General features: G+C 40.7%; 1 protein-coding gene across 8 annotated transcripts in view; it reads right to left on the reverse strand.

The window, feature by feature from the left end:
- Positions 1 to 574: 574 nt before the first annotated feature.
- The window catches only part of LOC124240600 (histone-arginine methyltransferase CARM1-like), a 249,880-nt gene continuing 234,943 nt past the window's right edge, over positions 575 to 15,511 (reverse strand). For 2 of the 8 annotated variants that reach the window (XM_046663693.1, XM_046663688.1), the window contains 2 exons: positions 6,642 to 6,731; positions 575 to 1,126 (listed from right to left, as the gene is read on the reverse strand). In XM_046663693.1, coding sequence (XP_046519649.1) covers positions 1,117 to 1,126; positions 6,642 to 6,731 — 100 coding nt within the window. In that variant the 3' untranslated portion in view covers positions 575 to 1,116. Of the gene's footprint in view, positions 1,127 to 6,637; positions 6,732 to 8,338; positions 8,613 to 12,180; positions 12,603 to 15,511 lie in introns of those variants that run through there. The other 6 variants (XM_046663691.1, XM_046663687.1, XR_006888951.1 and 3 more) reach the window with 5 other exon arrangements.

Raw genomic sequence — 15,511 nt, forward strand, 5'->3', positions numbered from 1 at the left:
ATATGTGTATTTAGGGTATGAAGTGATAAAATGCTGTAAGAAAGGACTAGATAAGGGGTGGGAGAGAACATAGGTCAAAGGTGGGAAAGTCACTGCTAGCGAGTGTGGAAGGTGCTCAGCGAGCCATGCTGGGGAGGGTGCACTGGAACGGAGCCTTGCCCTGATGTAAGTGAGTAAGATTGTTGGAATGGATAGAACGAGAAGACTATTTCAAACTGAGTGGCCAGAGTGAGCGAAAGCACCAGAGTGGAAAGCTGAAAGCTGCGGGTGACTGACTGACTGATGAGAATATGTAGTTGCTGTTTATTCCAGCCCCCCGGGCAGAGTGAGCGGGGTGCCTGTTGGGCTTCATTAGATTGTCCTGCTGATGTGACATCCATTTTTATAAGGGTGTTTGGGCCAGGGGAAAATCTGCTCTTCGGAAAGACTATTTTTCATCACCATTTGATGGGTGACAAATAACCCATGTCTTAAAGTAAAGGAGAAGCCTCTTTGGTATCACACACTGTACATTTTTATTGTAAACCTAAGAGAACTGATAAAAGTTCCATCTTTATTTTCTTAACGGCATACAGAGTCATCAAATATTGCCAATGAAGAATATTCCTGACATCATATTATTCTGTTACATGAATAAGGCAAAAATTCTTTAACACATTGCTGAGCCACGAACTAGCTGTTGATTTGTTGAAAATATTTGTGAAAGCAGTCAGAGTAAAATTGCAAATAGCTCACTCTTCACATGCTCTTATGTCATGTCCTACATGTGCATACATACAAATGTGAGGTAGGGTTTTGTTAAATTTCTTTCTTAAATACTTCAAAAATGAAAGCAATGCTGTTGGCTTTACTAAAATAATAATAAAAATTAAAACAACAAAAACATAGTTTCTCAGCTACATGCGGAAAGCTGGAAAGAGCTGGTCTAAGAAGCACCAAGAAATGGATTTGTTAATAAAACGCACATTTTAGAGTTAGCAGGAAAAAAAGGAGTTAAATAAACCCAAACATCCTTGTCAAATTTAGAATGCATATTTGGAACGTGAAATATGAACTTGGATGTCGAGGGACGTCTCAGGCCTTCATTTTACTTATTGATTCGCTTGTGACTATCTTCTAAGCAAACCTAGAACAGAGAGGGTGACTCTATGACAGTGAAGCAATTAAGTTCTGCCCAGGTCCAAAGCTACGGGCAAGCCAGTTTTGCCTTCACGGCCTCTCCCGCCCTCCTCATCCCCTCCCCTAACCCCCGTCCCACTCCCATGCCCTTGCCTGGAGTTTTTATGGGCAGCCTCAGATCTATATTTACCCACTATATTTAGTAAGTTTGATTATGCACAGCCTAAATGCAGATCTGAGATGATGATCCAGATTTTGTTCACTGAAAGAACTTTTTCTTCTTTATAGGTTTGTAGCGAAGGCCAAGCATTGACTTATTTCTCTCTTCTTGCTAGTCAATAGGCCCCACTGTTCTCCTACAGAAGGCTCTGCTGGAACATTCGCCCACGCTGGTTCTTTCCTGACATTTAAGTCTCCACTCAGCTGCCCCCTCTTCTGTGAGGCCTCCCAGGCCACTCCACATAAACAACATCGACCTCCCGTCGCTGGCCTCACCACTGTCTGGCATATCACTCTGTCTGTTTTCTGCTTTTTTTGTAAGTTTTTATGTAATTGAAAAAATTTTTTACACACAGTAAAATTTACCCTTTTTAGTGTACAGTTCTGCGGGTTTTGACAAACGCATACAGCCACGCACTGCCACCACAACAATCAAGACACAGAAAAGTTCCATTGCCCTGAAAAGTGTCCCCATACCCCTTAATAGCTAACCCTTCCCCAACCCCAGCTCTGCTCTGTTTTCTGTATCTATAGTGTTGCCTTTTCCAAAATGTCATCCAAATGCAATCATATAGTGTGTAGCCTTCTGAGTTTGGCTTCTTCCACTTAATGTATTTGAGACTCCTCTGTATGATTACACCTATCAGTACTTCATTCCTTTTTGTTGGTGAAAATCATTCCATTGTATGGATGGACCACTGTTTGTTTATTCATTCTCCACTTGAAAGACATTCTAGCTGTTTTCAGTTTTGGGTGATCCCAAATAAAGTTGCAATAAACATTCACATATAGTTTTCGTTGCACTTGTATGAAGACCGAGGAGTGGAATTGCTGGGTCATATAAGAAACTGTCACACTGCTTTCCAAAGTGGCTGTACCATTTTGTACTCCTACCAGCAGTGAAGGAGAGTTCTAGAAGCTCCACAACTTCATCAGCACTTGGTACTGCAGAAATTTCACTTTAGCCACTCAGGTAGGTATGGAGTGGAATGTCGTTATGGTTTTAATTTGCATTTCCTTAAGGACTAATGGTGCTGAACACCTTTTCATGAGCCTTTTTGCTATTCTATCTTCTTTGATGAAGTGTCTGGTCAAATCCTTTGCCCTTTAAAAAGAATCATTGTTTTCTTGTTATTGGGCTTTTTTGAGAGTATTACGTCACAAATTCTTTTTATATTCTAGATACTAGTTTGGTCTTTTTCCAGATATATGATTTACAAATATTTTCACCAAGCTTGTGATTTATCTTTTCTTTCTCTTGATGTCTTTCAATGATCATAAGTCTTTAATTTTGATAAATATATTTAGCCTTCTCTTTTCGTGAATTGTGTTTCTGGTGTCATATCTAAGAAATCTTTGTCTGACTCAAGGTCACAGAGACTTTCTTCTAAAACTTTTATATTTTTAGGTTTTAAATTTCAATCTAGGATCCCCGTTGAGTTAATTTTTATAGGTGGTATGAAATATGGATGGAAGTTCATTTTTTTTATTGCATACTTGTAAGTCCAATCATTGCAGCCCCACTTGTGAAAGACTATCACTTCTCCACTGAACTGGCTTTGCAACTTTGTCAAAAATCAATTGACCATGTAAGTTTGGGTCTGTTTCTGGCCTCTGTTCCATCCCACTCATTTACATGCCATCCTTTCATCAGTACCGCTCTGTTTGATCACTGTAGCTTTCTAGTAAGTCTTGAAATCAGGTAGCTATTACTCTGTTTATCTTTTCCGGAAAACTTACCACTGTCTGAAGTTATCTACTTGTTTACCTTTTTAATGTCTCTCGGGAGACACCAAACCGTGAGATTTTCTAGAACCATGAAACCAGGGAGCTTGTGCCTATTTCATTCTCTGTGATACCCCAGCACCGAGAAGAGTGCCTGGCACACCATAGCTGCTTAACAAATTGGTTGGGAAAAAAAGCAGGAAAGAAAGCAATATTTAAGTTGAGGAAATCAATGGGAGTTATTATTTTGGAGGAAGAAGGATCAAATTGTTTAGTGAGAAGCTGTGAGTAAAATACAGGCTTGGTTCATGTGCTAGCACGGAAGAATAAATGCTCTATAGACCACCGCATTTTTTTTTTTTTTTGAGGAAGATTAGCCCTGAGCTAACTACTGCCAATCCTCCTCTTTTTTCTGAGGAGGACTGGCCCTGAGCTAACATCCATGCCCATATTTCTCTACTTTATACATGGGACGCCTACCACAGCATGGCTTTTGCCAAGCGGTGCCATGTCCACACCCGGGATCCGAACAGGCGAACCCTGGGCCACCGAGAAGCGGAACGTGTGAACTTAACTGCTGCGCCACGGGCCGGCGCCAGACCACGGCATTTTGATCACAAGCTCAGCTCTTTCAGACTCATCAGGAGCTCCATGGGGCCACATTCATTCAGTCATTCATCAAACAATTATCCAGCACCTACTGTATAACACCGTGTTACGAATGGCAGTAGACAAGATCTTGTGCTCCAGGTATGAGGGGTAGCAGACAAATAAAACAATACTTGAGACAGAGTTATCCAGGTGCCCTAAAAGTGGTGTCTGCACAGGGCTCTTCGAGTGACGTTGGGAAGGCGTCTAAGCCTGGAAGGCTTCTCAGAGGAGGACACGCTTGATTAAGACCAAGTTTCAAAAGGAGGCTTTGAGCCCCAGCTTTCCTTTAAAAGAGACACTTCATAACAATGTACCACAGGTTCTACGGGGTCTTGGGTTCCATTGGTGGTGGTTTTAAGGATTAACGGCTCTAGGTCTCCCAACCAATGCTCTCTTCGCCCCCTCTGCCTCTCCTTCATGACACTTATTGCAGTTATGAAGACACAACTACTTAGGCAGTGAGCTACTTAATGCCCACCTCTCTCTCAATACAACGCGAGCTCCATGGTGGCAGGGACTTCACCGGCCCTGCTCACCGCTGCGTTTCCACGGCACAGGGAGCACGACGAACTCTGTGTGGGAGACAAATGATGCAGAACGAGTTTACCTGAGTGCTTTCCCTTGCTGATGAAGTCGTTTTGTCCCCTTGCTTACTTTTAGCAACAGCTGTTAGCTCTTCTTTTATTTTCAAATTACTTTAAAATAATTAATAGTCAAAATAAAGTTACCCGCCCCGCCCCCCAACAAGGAAAAAGAGAAACTTTCAAATCATGTGTAATGGTGGGTGTTCATGTTTTTAGTAAGTAAGTTGTTGATCTTGAGGTGTTTTTAGCATGCCACTGATGCTCAGATGCTGTCAGGGATCAGCGGAAAAACAAAAATGCATCTTTTGCTTTTGCGTGTTAGTAGGGTCTACTGGGCCCCAAAAATGGGTAGAATAAAAAGTAAATGGAGAGAAAGTTATTTATTTTGGTGCTAAATTACCAATAATTCCTCTGGGTAATGCCATCTATTTTGGTTCTCCCCAATACACACACACACACACACACACACACACACACACACACATCCTTGTGCTTCTCAATTGCTGCAATGGCAAATTGAAGTTGAATGTGGGGGACCAGGAGAAAGGTGAGACCACTGTTGAACATTTATTTGAGCATCTACTGTTTTAAGTACACTCCAAAGATTCTGTCATTTAGTCCACATCTCTACTGAGGATACTGAGGCTGAGACATCAGGAGAGGGATGGTAAAGAAATATAATTAAGATCTGGGATTCCCGGGAGAGTCACTTTTTAAGCACCCTCATCTGCTTAGTTACCTATGTCAGTCAGACCAGCTGTTGAGTGAGAGGAAAAGGGAAACGCAAAGGCACCTGGCCCTCGCCCAACAGCCTGTTTTGACACGGCTCTGGCTATCTGGAGCATCAGCAGACTTTGACAAGCTCTCGCTCTGACCTTGTGGGCACTGTGTTTGTGCCTTCATGCAAAGCAGGGGCTGGTCAAGGCCAAGGCCCTCTCTGGGTGGTTTTCTGGTTAAAACCCTGTTCTTTAAGATGAAGTGGAAGTGGGACTCAAGAGTTACGAGTTTACATGGTTCTTGCATTCAAAAGGTGGGTTTTCTAAAACCTTACAAAAATTCATTTTCTTTTCCAAAATCCAAATGATTCTGTTTGGAATGAACTACAAATCATCATCTATTTACTTATTGAAAGAGTTGGACAGCAGAGAACAGGAAGAAAGGGAAGAAGAAAGGAAAGTAGCATTTATTGAGCATCAATTATGTGAACTATTAAATACTGGAACATGTTATGGACATCCTGGCAATCTCCCAGTGAGGTGTGTGTTGTTTATCCCATCTTACAGATGAGAAAACTGAGGCCCAGGCAGGTTAAATAGTGCTAGTGAGCAGTCAGCCTGTTCTTTCTGAGGCCCAAACCTATGCCCTTTGCTTTACATGGCAGGACGGTGCAGAGGGGTGGGAGCGAGGACCCCCTCCTCCGTCAGAATTAAAGATGTGATCCATATCCCTAATTGACAATAGGTTTCAAAGATCCATAGCATGTGTGACAACTTGCACACAACATACACAACTGTAGCCTTGTCTGTTTTTCTCCTCCCCTGCTTCAAGGTCAAAATTTCTTTTTCTCATCTCTGCCAAAGAATTCTTGGTGTGGTTTCCTGAGTTTCCTCTTCTCTTCAAGCTTTTCAATACCACAGGGACACGATGCTTTGATAAAAGCCTTGGGGAGACATTATAACATGAGGGAAAAATCTCTTTGTAATAAGGAAGTTAAGAGCGACAGTGTCCAGGGGTTTTATTTGTGTGACTGATTTCATGTGTGGATTTTTAATTGGCTCTATTCAATAGGTGTAAAGATGGGGAGTTTTTCCAGAAACGTTTGTTGTATCCATCTCATTGTGGCAAGTCCTTTGTATCAGATAAAATCTGCATAGATTCTAAAGAGAGGCACGTCCTGACTTACATGGTCTCAAAAAATGTCCTTTATATGGACTTCTCTTTTAGATGTATTGGAATAACTGCCACAGCAAGTCACCCCTTAGTGAGTGTAGGTCAAAGGAGATCATCTTTAAACTCACATTTTGCAGATGAGAAAACCGAATGCCAAAAGGAAAGTGACTTTGCCTGAGGTCACACAGCTCGTATAGCCCAGCCGGAAGGAGAATTCACTTTGTAGGACTCTCCAGTGGTCTGTTTCAGGATCAGATTGTTATATATTGAATTCTGTTTAATGGAACATAAAACGTTCAACTCCATATCAGGATCCAAATCTCCTTAGTGAAGAAGAGTGGATGCTTTTGCTCCTCTTAGGAAAGATGGAATTATTTTGAACTTCTTCACTTGGTCGTACGGTGAATTGAGATTTTATAAACATAGTGTGAAATGGATGAGAGCATTTCTTACCGAAAGAAAGGATTCTTTAAATCGAGGATGTTCCCAGATCTGAAGCCCGTCTGGTTGACCAGCGCCACGATCTGAATGTCATAACTCTGTCTGTGTGGCAGAAAAAAAATAACACCTCATCTCACAAGGTGGGTTAGCTATTCACATCCATTTAGGGCCTCCTCTACACGCACCCAGTTCATGAGGGTTTTACCAGTAGGTTTTGCAGCTTTTATATGTTCATGTGGATGCTATTAATATCAGTAGAGCCAATGGAAGGTCTTGTTTATTTTTTGGAAGAATTCAATAGCTATAATTTCTTGTTCCAAAAATTACAAAGGTAGTGGTACATCTAATTGGTCAAAGTGATTTTTTTTTGGAAAAGAAAAAGCTTTACCAATATCAATGACAGAAATGGCTTTAAGTAACAGTAATGGTGACACTTTATGGGTCACCATTGATGCACTAAAACAATCTTAACCACGGAAGGATTGGCTAAGCTAAAATCGCAAACTGACGTGAAACAGCTAACAAATGTGACGGATGTTAAGATGAAGGCTCATGCGATTACAGTGAGAAGAACTGGCTGATAAGAACAAGTAATATGACATCTCCTAGATGACTCATCTAAAGGAGCTATGTTTGTGGGGTTTTTATTAGTCATTCTCAAGAAGATATGTATTTCTTCCGATTATACAAATGTTACATATTCACTGTAGAAAAACCGAAAAATAAGGAAAAACAGAAAGAAAAGAAGCCCTAATATCTTTAGACAAAGATTCTTCCAGCTAACATTATAAAAGTGTTTTACTTCTATGTATTTTTCCCTCTGTGTATTTATAAATGTAAATTTTTAGCAAAACGTTGCTTAAATATTCCTTCATATCACCTTATTTTAACACTAGCAAGCATTTATCCTGTAATTCTTGACAATGTATTTTTTAAAAGCATTATATGGGTAACAGTTTATTTACAAATTCCCCGCAGTTAAATATTTATATTTTTATAATATATTATTATAGTAACAAAACTCTAGTTTTATGACAGAAATTCTGCTGCAAAGGACATTCTTGTAACACATCTTTATGTCTTATCTATGAGTATTTCCTTGGAATAAATTCTTAGAGGCAGACTCACCAGGCTAAAGCACACAGACATATTTAAAGTTCCCAGCACTTATTGCTAAAATGTCTTCCAGAAAATGTACCAAATTACTTCCTCACCTACAAAGTATGAAAGTGCTAATTTCTTTTCTTTTTTTTTAAGATTGGCACCTGAGCTACCATCTGTTGCCAATCATCTTCCTTTTTTTTTCTTCTTCTTCTTCTCCCCAAAACACCCCAGTACATAGTTGTATATTCTAATTGTGAGTGTCTCTGGTTGTGCTATGTGGGACGCCACCTCAGCATGGCCTGATGAGCGGTGCCATGTCTGCACCCAGGATCCGAACCAGCAACCCTGGGCCACCAAAGCGGAGCGTGTGAACTTCACCACTTGGCCACAGAGTTGGCTCTTAAAGTGCTTATTTCATTACACTTTTTCTAGTCTTTCATATTTAAATGTTAGGGGTTAAACTATTATTGATTATTTTAATTTTAATTTCCTTGATTACTATGTTTCTTTTTTAAATTCCAGAAGTTGGTGAGTGATATAAATTCCTCCACTCCCATTCCCACCCTGTCATTACCCATAGAGACCTGGGTGGGTGTAAATACAAATGTCAGATCCTGTGAAACCAGTGACTTGATTTCTAGATTTTACTAGAGCCAAACAAAATATGAGGAAAACCTAGCCACACATAAAAAAAAATCAATTATGTCCTTTGATCCTATTTCAACTCGTCTAATTGACTCAGAATTTTTTTGTTGTTGTAAAATGTTTCTTCCATGGTACTCACATCCAGTAGTTCACTGAACTTGTGATATTTGAAGGGAGATTCGACGAGAACTAGACATGGAGACAATGAGCTCCCTAGGAGAGGTGCAACCGGTGCTGGAATCATAGAAAAGCTGAGGTCAACCTGGTAAATAAGTCAGGGAGGGACACACCTACACATTTTACCAAATGAAAGACACTGTCTTAACAATATTTGAAGTAATTAATACAGAACTTAAAGCAGAAATTGAGTACTCTGAGGTATGTGCAAATGTGTGTGTTTATGGTGCACATGTGAGTGCGATTTGTCACAACTGAGAACTGAGTGGTGCCTGGTGTGGTTGGGAAGAACAATCAGGAAGTTCTTACTGTGGGATCTTCAGCTAGGCTCCTTTTCAGAATACTAGATTTGATAACACTGTCACTTTATACTCACTTTTCACAACCCACTCCTCCTCTTCACCCATCATCAAAATCCTACCTTCCCTAATGAGGGGAAGAAAGAGCTTCATGTCATGTCATGTCATGTCATGGCTCAGTTTGGTCAGTTAAAAGTGGAAATTTGTTCTCAAAGTCCTTCCATCTGTGTGTAGGGGGGGATTGGTGAGTGGGGGAGGGGTTAAGGGATGAGGTGGCGGGGGGACAGCTAGATTCATTGATTTGATAGTGACTCATCTAACCAAGAAAGAATGTTCCCTACCTAAAATTGCAAGAAAATAATGCACTTTTCTTTCCCAGGAGTAGTGTTATGCTAGTGCCAAGGTACCCAGAAGGCCAATTCCAAACCCAATAATTAATGTGCAGTGTTTATAAAGCAACCAATAATGGACAATCTTCCAAGACTGTGTCTACAGGACCCTAAGTAACTAGTAACCCTTTTGAACCAGTTATTTGGCAATGCGTATTTAAAAAAAAACCCAAAAAACTAGTTCTTTGCCAGACGTAGTCATTTTAAATCTTACAGAGACAGAGCAGGCGATGCGAGTGGGGGCGTACCTTAGTTCAAGGATTGAATACAAAATCATTACTTAGTATACCAACATATCTTTTGTAATATTCAGGAAGATATTGGAAACTTGGGAACAACATATGCAGGACATGTCTTTCTGGAGAATGTGGTAATTCATGATAATTTCATCTTAGAGAAAAGAAGATGCAATAATGGGATATGCTTAGTGTTGACCATCAAGGAGGAGTGGGATGGAGAAGCAGAAGTAGCAGGAAGGTTGGGGAAAAATGGCCCAAGTCATCTACTGATAGGTAAAAGAAGGAATGAGAACCTCAGCAAGCGTGGACTCTAGACCAGTGTTCTTCAAAGAGGTTTGAGTGTGCCCCAGAGAGGATGTGGGATGATACACTGGAGTGTGGAAGAAAATACTGAACCATTATTTTAAATTTTTTCAATTAGTTGTTATAATGCATTGAATTGTCTCCTGCCAAAATATATGCTTAAGTCCCAACGCTGATACCTGGGAATGTGGTCTTCTTAGGAAATAGGGTCTTTGCACATGTAATGAAGTTTAACGAGGTCATACCAGGTTGAAGTGGGCCCCAAATCCAATGACTGGTGTCCTTATAAGAAGAGGAGAGGACACACAGAGAGACACACAGGGAAGAAGGCGAAGTGAAGACAGAGGCAGAGACTGAGTGATGCAGCTCAAGAAACACCAAGGATTGCCAGACACATCGGAAGCTGAAAGACGAAAGGAAGCTTCTTCCCTGGAGCCTTCAGAGGGAGAGTGGCCCTGCTGACACCTTAATTTCACACTTCTAGCCTCCAGAATTGTGAGAGAATCAATTTTTATTGTTTTAAGCCATTTGGTTTGTGGTAATTTGTTCCAACGACCCTAGGAAACTAATACAGTTGTTTACCAAATACATCACTAGTGAATCCACTAGGTAAATGCTGGATTCTAATCACCAGCTAAGAGTTAAGATACCTCTTGTGTCCACTAGTTCCTTAGGTTTTGCTAAGGTGGGATGGTTCAGTAAGACTCTGATTACACCTTAAATAATGTGGTACAACGTCACTGAGGAAATACCAACCATGAGATGGACACATGGGTCAGAGCTAGAAGACTGAGTGACGCATAGAACGAAGAAATGTCACTTAAAGCTGCACCAGCACATACTCTTACTCCCCTGGCCCTCATCGTGCACAATAGTTTCTCCTTATAATTCCTTTGGATGCAGCTATCTGAAGACATAGCTGGGGAGGGGTTCATCTTAGGTGAGGGCCAAGGTAGAGCAGTTTAATGACCACCATTAGGAGCAGCACTGGAAGCTTCCAAAGCTTTAATGCTTTGGTCAGCATTTTCTCTGGTTTTATAAACCACAAAGCTCATCAGATTCTCTGCAAACCAAGTTCTCTGGCAAACCTGGGTAGAACAGGCCTTCATAGGCATTCAAAAAATTTAAAATTATATTTCAAGTCATTTTGGCACAGGATAAGTGGCTGAGCTACAGCCAACAATCAGCCTATATTTATTTTTTTCTATTGATTCTTTTTATTTCTATTTTTGTGTCTTATAAAATATACACGCTATGAATTTCTATATATGTATATATACACAGAGACATGTCTGTGCGTGTGTGTATATATATAGATATACATACGTATCTATCTATAGAGACAGCACTTAGTTTTGTGCTTTCTATTATTGCTGTCGTATATTCACAGAATTAAAAGAGAAATATTAGTATATTTGGGGGGCACATACCTAAAGTGTTTTTACTCATAGGTGCACATGATCAAAAAACTTTGGAGACCACGTCTGTGAACTCTAGGGATATCAATTTCATAAAGTTCACAAAAAAGATAAGTCCTATTTTATTGTCCAGAGCAATAAAATGAATGACAGCTCAAGAATGATGGGAGGCTGTCAAAAATAAAATGCTAACAATACAATCATAAATGGTCCTGGCGGGGAAGAAAAGGGCAGTCATTGTCACACCAGTGTGGTTGCAGAAGGAGTTCTCCCAGGAGGTCAGAGTGTAAAAGAATATTTGACAATAAAGGAGGAGGAGATCATATTCAGGGCAGAACAGAGATGTTGTATCTTACTGAAAAAATAGCGCGAAAACACTCATGTTCAGGAAACGTTGAAGTTTGCAGAAAATTCCAAGGAAAACTAATTTTCAAACAAAATATCTGATGAGATACAATGAAAGTAAGAAAGAAAATAAGGGAAGAGGCAATGGAACTAAGATTTACTGTGGACCCACTATGTCTTCATGACTATACTATGTTCTCTCCTTTAATATTTACAAAAGCCTAGTGAGAAAATTACTGTAAGTTCTACTTTACAGATGATGAGGTGGGGAAACTCGGGTGCTAGCGAGATTCATGAACATGCCCAAGATCACTCGAGTACCAACCAGGATGGAGAAGAGACCAGACAGAACTAGGATTCATCAGACTCCAAAACCTGCTCTCCCTCCGCTACCCAAGGCTGCTGGTCTACGAAGACAAAGAACTTCCTTCTTCCCTCCCACCCTTTCTTCCTCCTGCAAAGTATTGCAGGCCCGTGATATCCTAGTGTCTTCTTTCAACTGTGCCAGACTAAGTTCCTAATAATCGGGAGATCATCAGCTTATGACTCCTTCGTTCAGTCAGTCACTCCCCAGCACTGCCCAGTCTCTGAAATGTATTAAGTGAGGAGGGACACACCATGGAAAAGGACTCAGGCCCGCTTTGGGGGAAGCTCATGTACAGGCAAATAACAGCAATACAACATTGGTGCCATAATAAAGGTGCAGAGAGCTGTAGGAGGCCTGGGAGTCATGAGGTGGGTATGTGAGGTGAATGGTTTGCTTCCTTCTTACCTATTAGGGGAAGGAAAGGAGGGTAGACAAATACGCCTGATAAGGATGAAACCCAAGAAACAGAAATAGAAGAAAGTAATGGAAGAATAAGATGATTTAAATTCACTCACCTAATAATTACACCCTAGGATACCCCAAAATATAACTCACGCTCTCTCTCCTGTGCTGCCACAGAGTGCCATTGCTTCCTGCAAATGTGGCTCCTCTCGTGATTCTTTAGGTGGTTCTGCATGTTCCAGTTCCAAGAGCATTTCTGCCCAATAGCCTTGTTCACCCCAAGTCCTGAACAAGATGTTACAAACAAGGAAAAAAACTTTTGCATTTCAGAAAATGCTCCTCACCCTCAGGTAGTGTATTTTTGCGAGCACTTTCTGACATGCACTGCCACTAGCTCAATTGCGCCTCTTTGCACTTCTTCTCTGAAGTGCATGGTGGATCCCTCCTCACTTAGCACATTTCAGAGACCAGGAACCCAAGAAATAGAAATAGAAAAAAGTAATGGGGGGCCGGCCCGGTGGTGCAGCGGTTCAGTTCACACGTTCTGCTTTGGCGGCCCAGGGTTCACCAGTTCAGATCCCAGGTGCAGACATGGCACTGCTTGTCAGGCCATGCTGTGGCAGGCGTCCCACATATAAAGTAGAGGAAGATGGGCATGGATGTTAGCTCAGGGCCAGTCTTCCTCAGCAAAAAGAGGAGGATTGGCAGCAGATATTAGCTCAGGGCTAATCTTCCTCAAGAAAACCCTAAAAAACCCAAACAAACACACACAAAAGAAACTCTGAGAGAATATGCAAGAAACAGCAACAGGGGCTACATGATCGAAGAGGAGGGGCATGAATGGGGTCCAGCACTAAAAGGAAGATTTTATATTGTAAAGCTTTTTATTGTGAATGGCATAACTATATTATCTATTAAAAAATTAAATAACCCTTTAAGGAGACAGAAACTTGTAATAACTAGAGATCTAGCACAGTTTTACTAAAAAGTGAGAGCTATGACCAAAGTGTCATTTCCTCTTTCGACAGGATTATTGGGCCAGGCTACGGGGGTGAAGCCAGCAGTTAAGCTCATCTGGAGATCACATTACATAAAGGTTTTCTCCTATTTCCTTCTGGCCTGGATGAAGGAATGTGGGCTGGGGTAGAGGTGAGCTGATTCTCAGCTATTTCCATTACGGAATTCAAAGGGTGTAGATCAGGCTATGCAAATTTTGAAGGGGAGATTACATCCTTGGCCTCTTTCCGCTTAACAATTTCAAAATAAAAATTTGCCTATTGGGCCGGCCCTGTGGCTGAGTGGTTAAGTTCTCGCACTCCGCTGTGGCGGCCCAGGGTTTCGCTGGTTCAGATCCTGGGTGCGGACATGGCATCACTCGTCAGGCCATGTTGAGGAGGCGTCCCACATGCCACAACTAGAGGGACCCACAACTAGAATATGCAACTATGTACTAGGGGTACTTAGGGGAGAAAAAGCAGAAAGAAAAAAAAAGAAGACTGGCAACAGTTGTTAGCTCAGGTGCCAATCTTAAAAAAAAAATGTTCCTCTTAAATTTGCAAGCAATACATAATGGTAGGAATCACTTATATGCTACACAAAATAACTTTCAAAAATAAATTAAATAATCCATTGGCTCTAGTAAGGATCTAAACCAGCATGATAAATGCATGAGTGGGATAAATACAAAGAGTGGAACCAAAGCCCACAACAATTAGCTGCTCACTAGGAAAAGGGAGAAATATGACTTAAAACCAGATCATGTGAAAATACACTTTTTGGTTTTAATTGACTAAACACTCAAGTAAAATGTCCCCCAAACTTAATTTAAACTTTAATTACATTATTATAAGTATGCTACTCAAAACAGCAGTGGTCACTGTTGCTCTGGACCCAGCACTTATCAGAACACAGTTAGTTTTGGAGAAATATTTTAAAGGGAACATTTATAACCCATTTCTGGAGGAGAGCACTTAGAATTTCAAACTACTTCAAAATCACTCTTAAAGGAGGGAGGAGTGGAGGATGTTACCCTGAAGACCAGGAGACAGGGAGGTTATTAGGTAGAACTCTCCAAATGTTTGCACTGTCATTTGGAGGTTGGAACAGACCTATTTCTTTTGAATTCAGAAACACAACTAAAATCAATGAGCAGAATTTACAGGAAGTAAGTTACAGGATCAACAATGACAATAACTTTCTAATAGTTTGAGATGTCTCAAGAAGAAGACATTAATAGCCCAAGATCATATGAAAAGTTACTTAATCTTATCAATAATTAAAGAAATACAAACAAAAATAACCGGCTGCAACTTTTAAAAATTATTTTTGGGTCTATAAGATTGGCAAAACCATGGAGACTGATAACATCCAGTTTAGGGAAAGATGTGGAGAAATGAGCATGCTCATTGATTGCTGGGGTGGGTGGAAACTGGCGCAACCATTGAGAAAGGTGCCATCTATCACACTGTAACATGTACACACCTTTTGATCTGGCATTTCCATTTCTAGGTAACTCTTTTGGAAATATTCATGTCACCATGAAAGCTATATGTTCAAGGATGTGTATTGCAGAATTTTTTGCAATGGAAAAAAGACTTGGAAGCAACCTAAATATCAGTCAATCAGGGGTTTTTAAAAAGACATTATAGGGGCCGGCCCAGTGGTGCAGCAGTTAAGTTTACATGTTCCGCTCCGGCAGCCCAGGGTTCGACAGTCTGGATCCCGGGTGTTGACCTACACAACGCTTGTCAAACCATGCTGTGGCAGGCGTCCCACATATAAAGTAGAGGAAGATGGGCACGGATGTTAGCTCAGGGCAAGTCTTCCTCAGCAAAAAGAGAAGGATTGGTGACAGATGTTATGTCAGGGCTAATCTTCCTCAAAAATAAAAAGACGTTATAGTATATCCATGCTCTTGACTATGCATCTATTAAAAAGAACAAAGCAGATCTATTTGTACAGATCCAGGACTTATTACTAAGTGAAAATTTAAGTTGAAGACTGCTAGTGTAATCTTCTTGTAAAACAACAACAAAATACCCCACAATGATGTTATTTGTTGGTAAATGCACAGAAAATCACCCAAAAGATATGGACCAATGGGTCACATCTGGGGAGTGGGGTGAGGGGTGGGAGTGTGGGTAAATTCTAGACACTTTTGTGGTTTTGAATTTCTATGTAAGCATGTTAACTTT

Source organism: Equus quagga, chromosome 6 (assembly GCF_021613505.1).
Source record: "Equus quagga isolate Etosha38 chromosome 6, UCLA_HA_Equagga_1.0, whole genome shotgun sequence".
Lineage (NCBI taxonomy): Eukaryota > Metazoa > Chordata > Mammalia > Perissodactyla > Equidae > Equus > Equus quagga.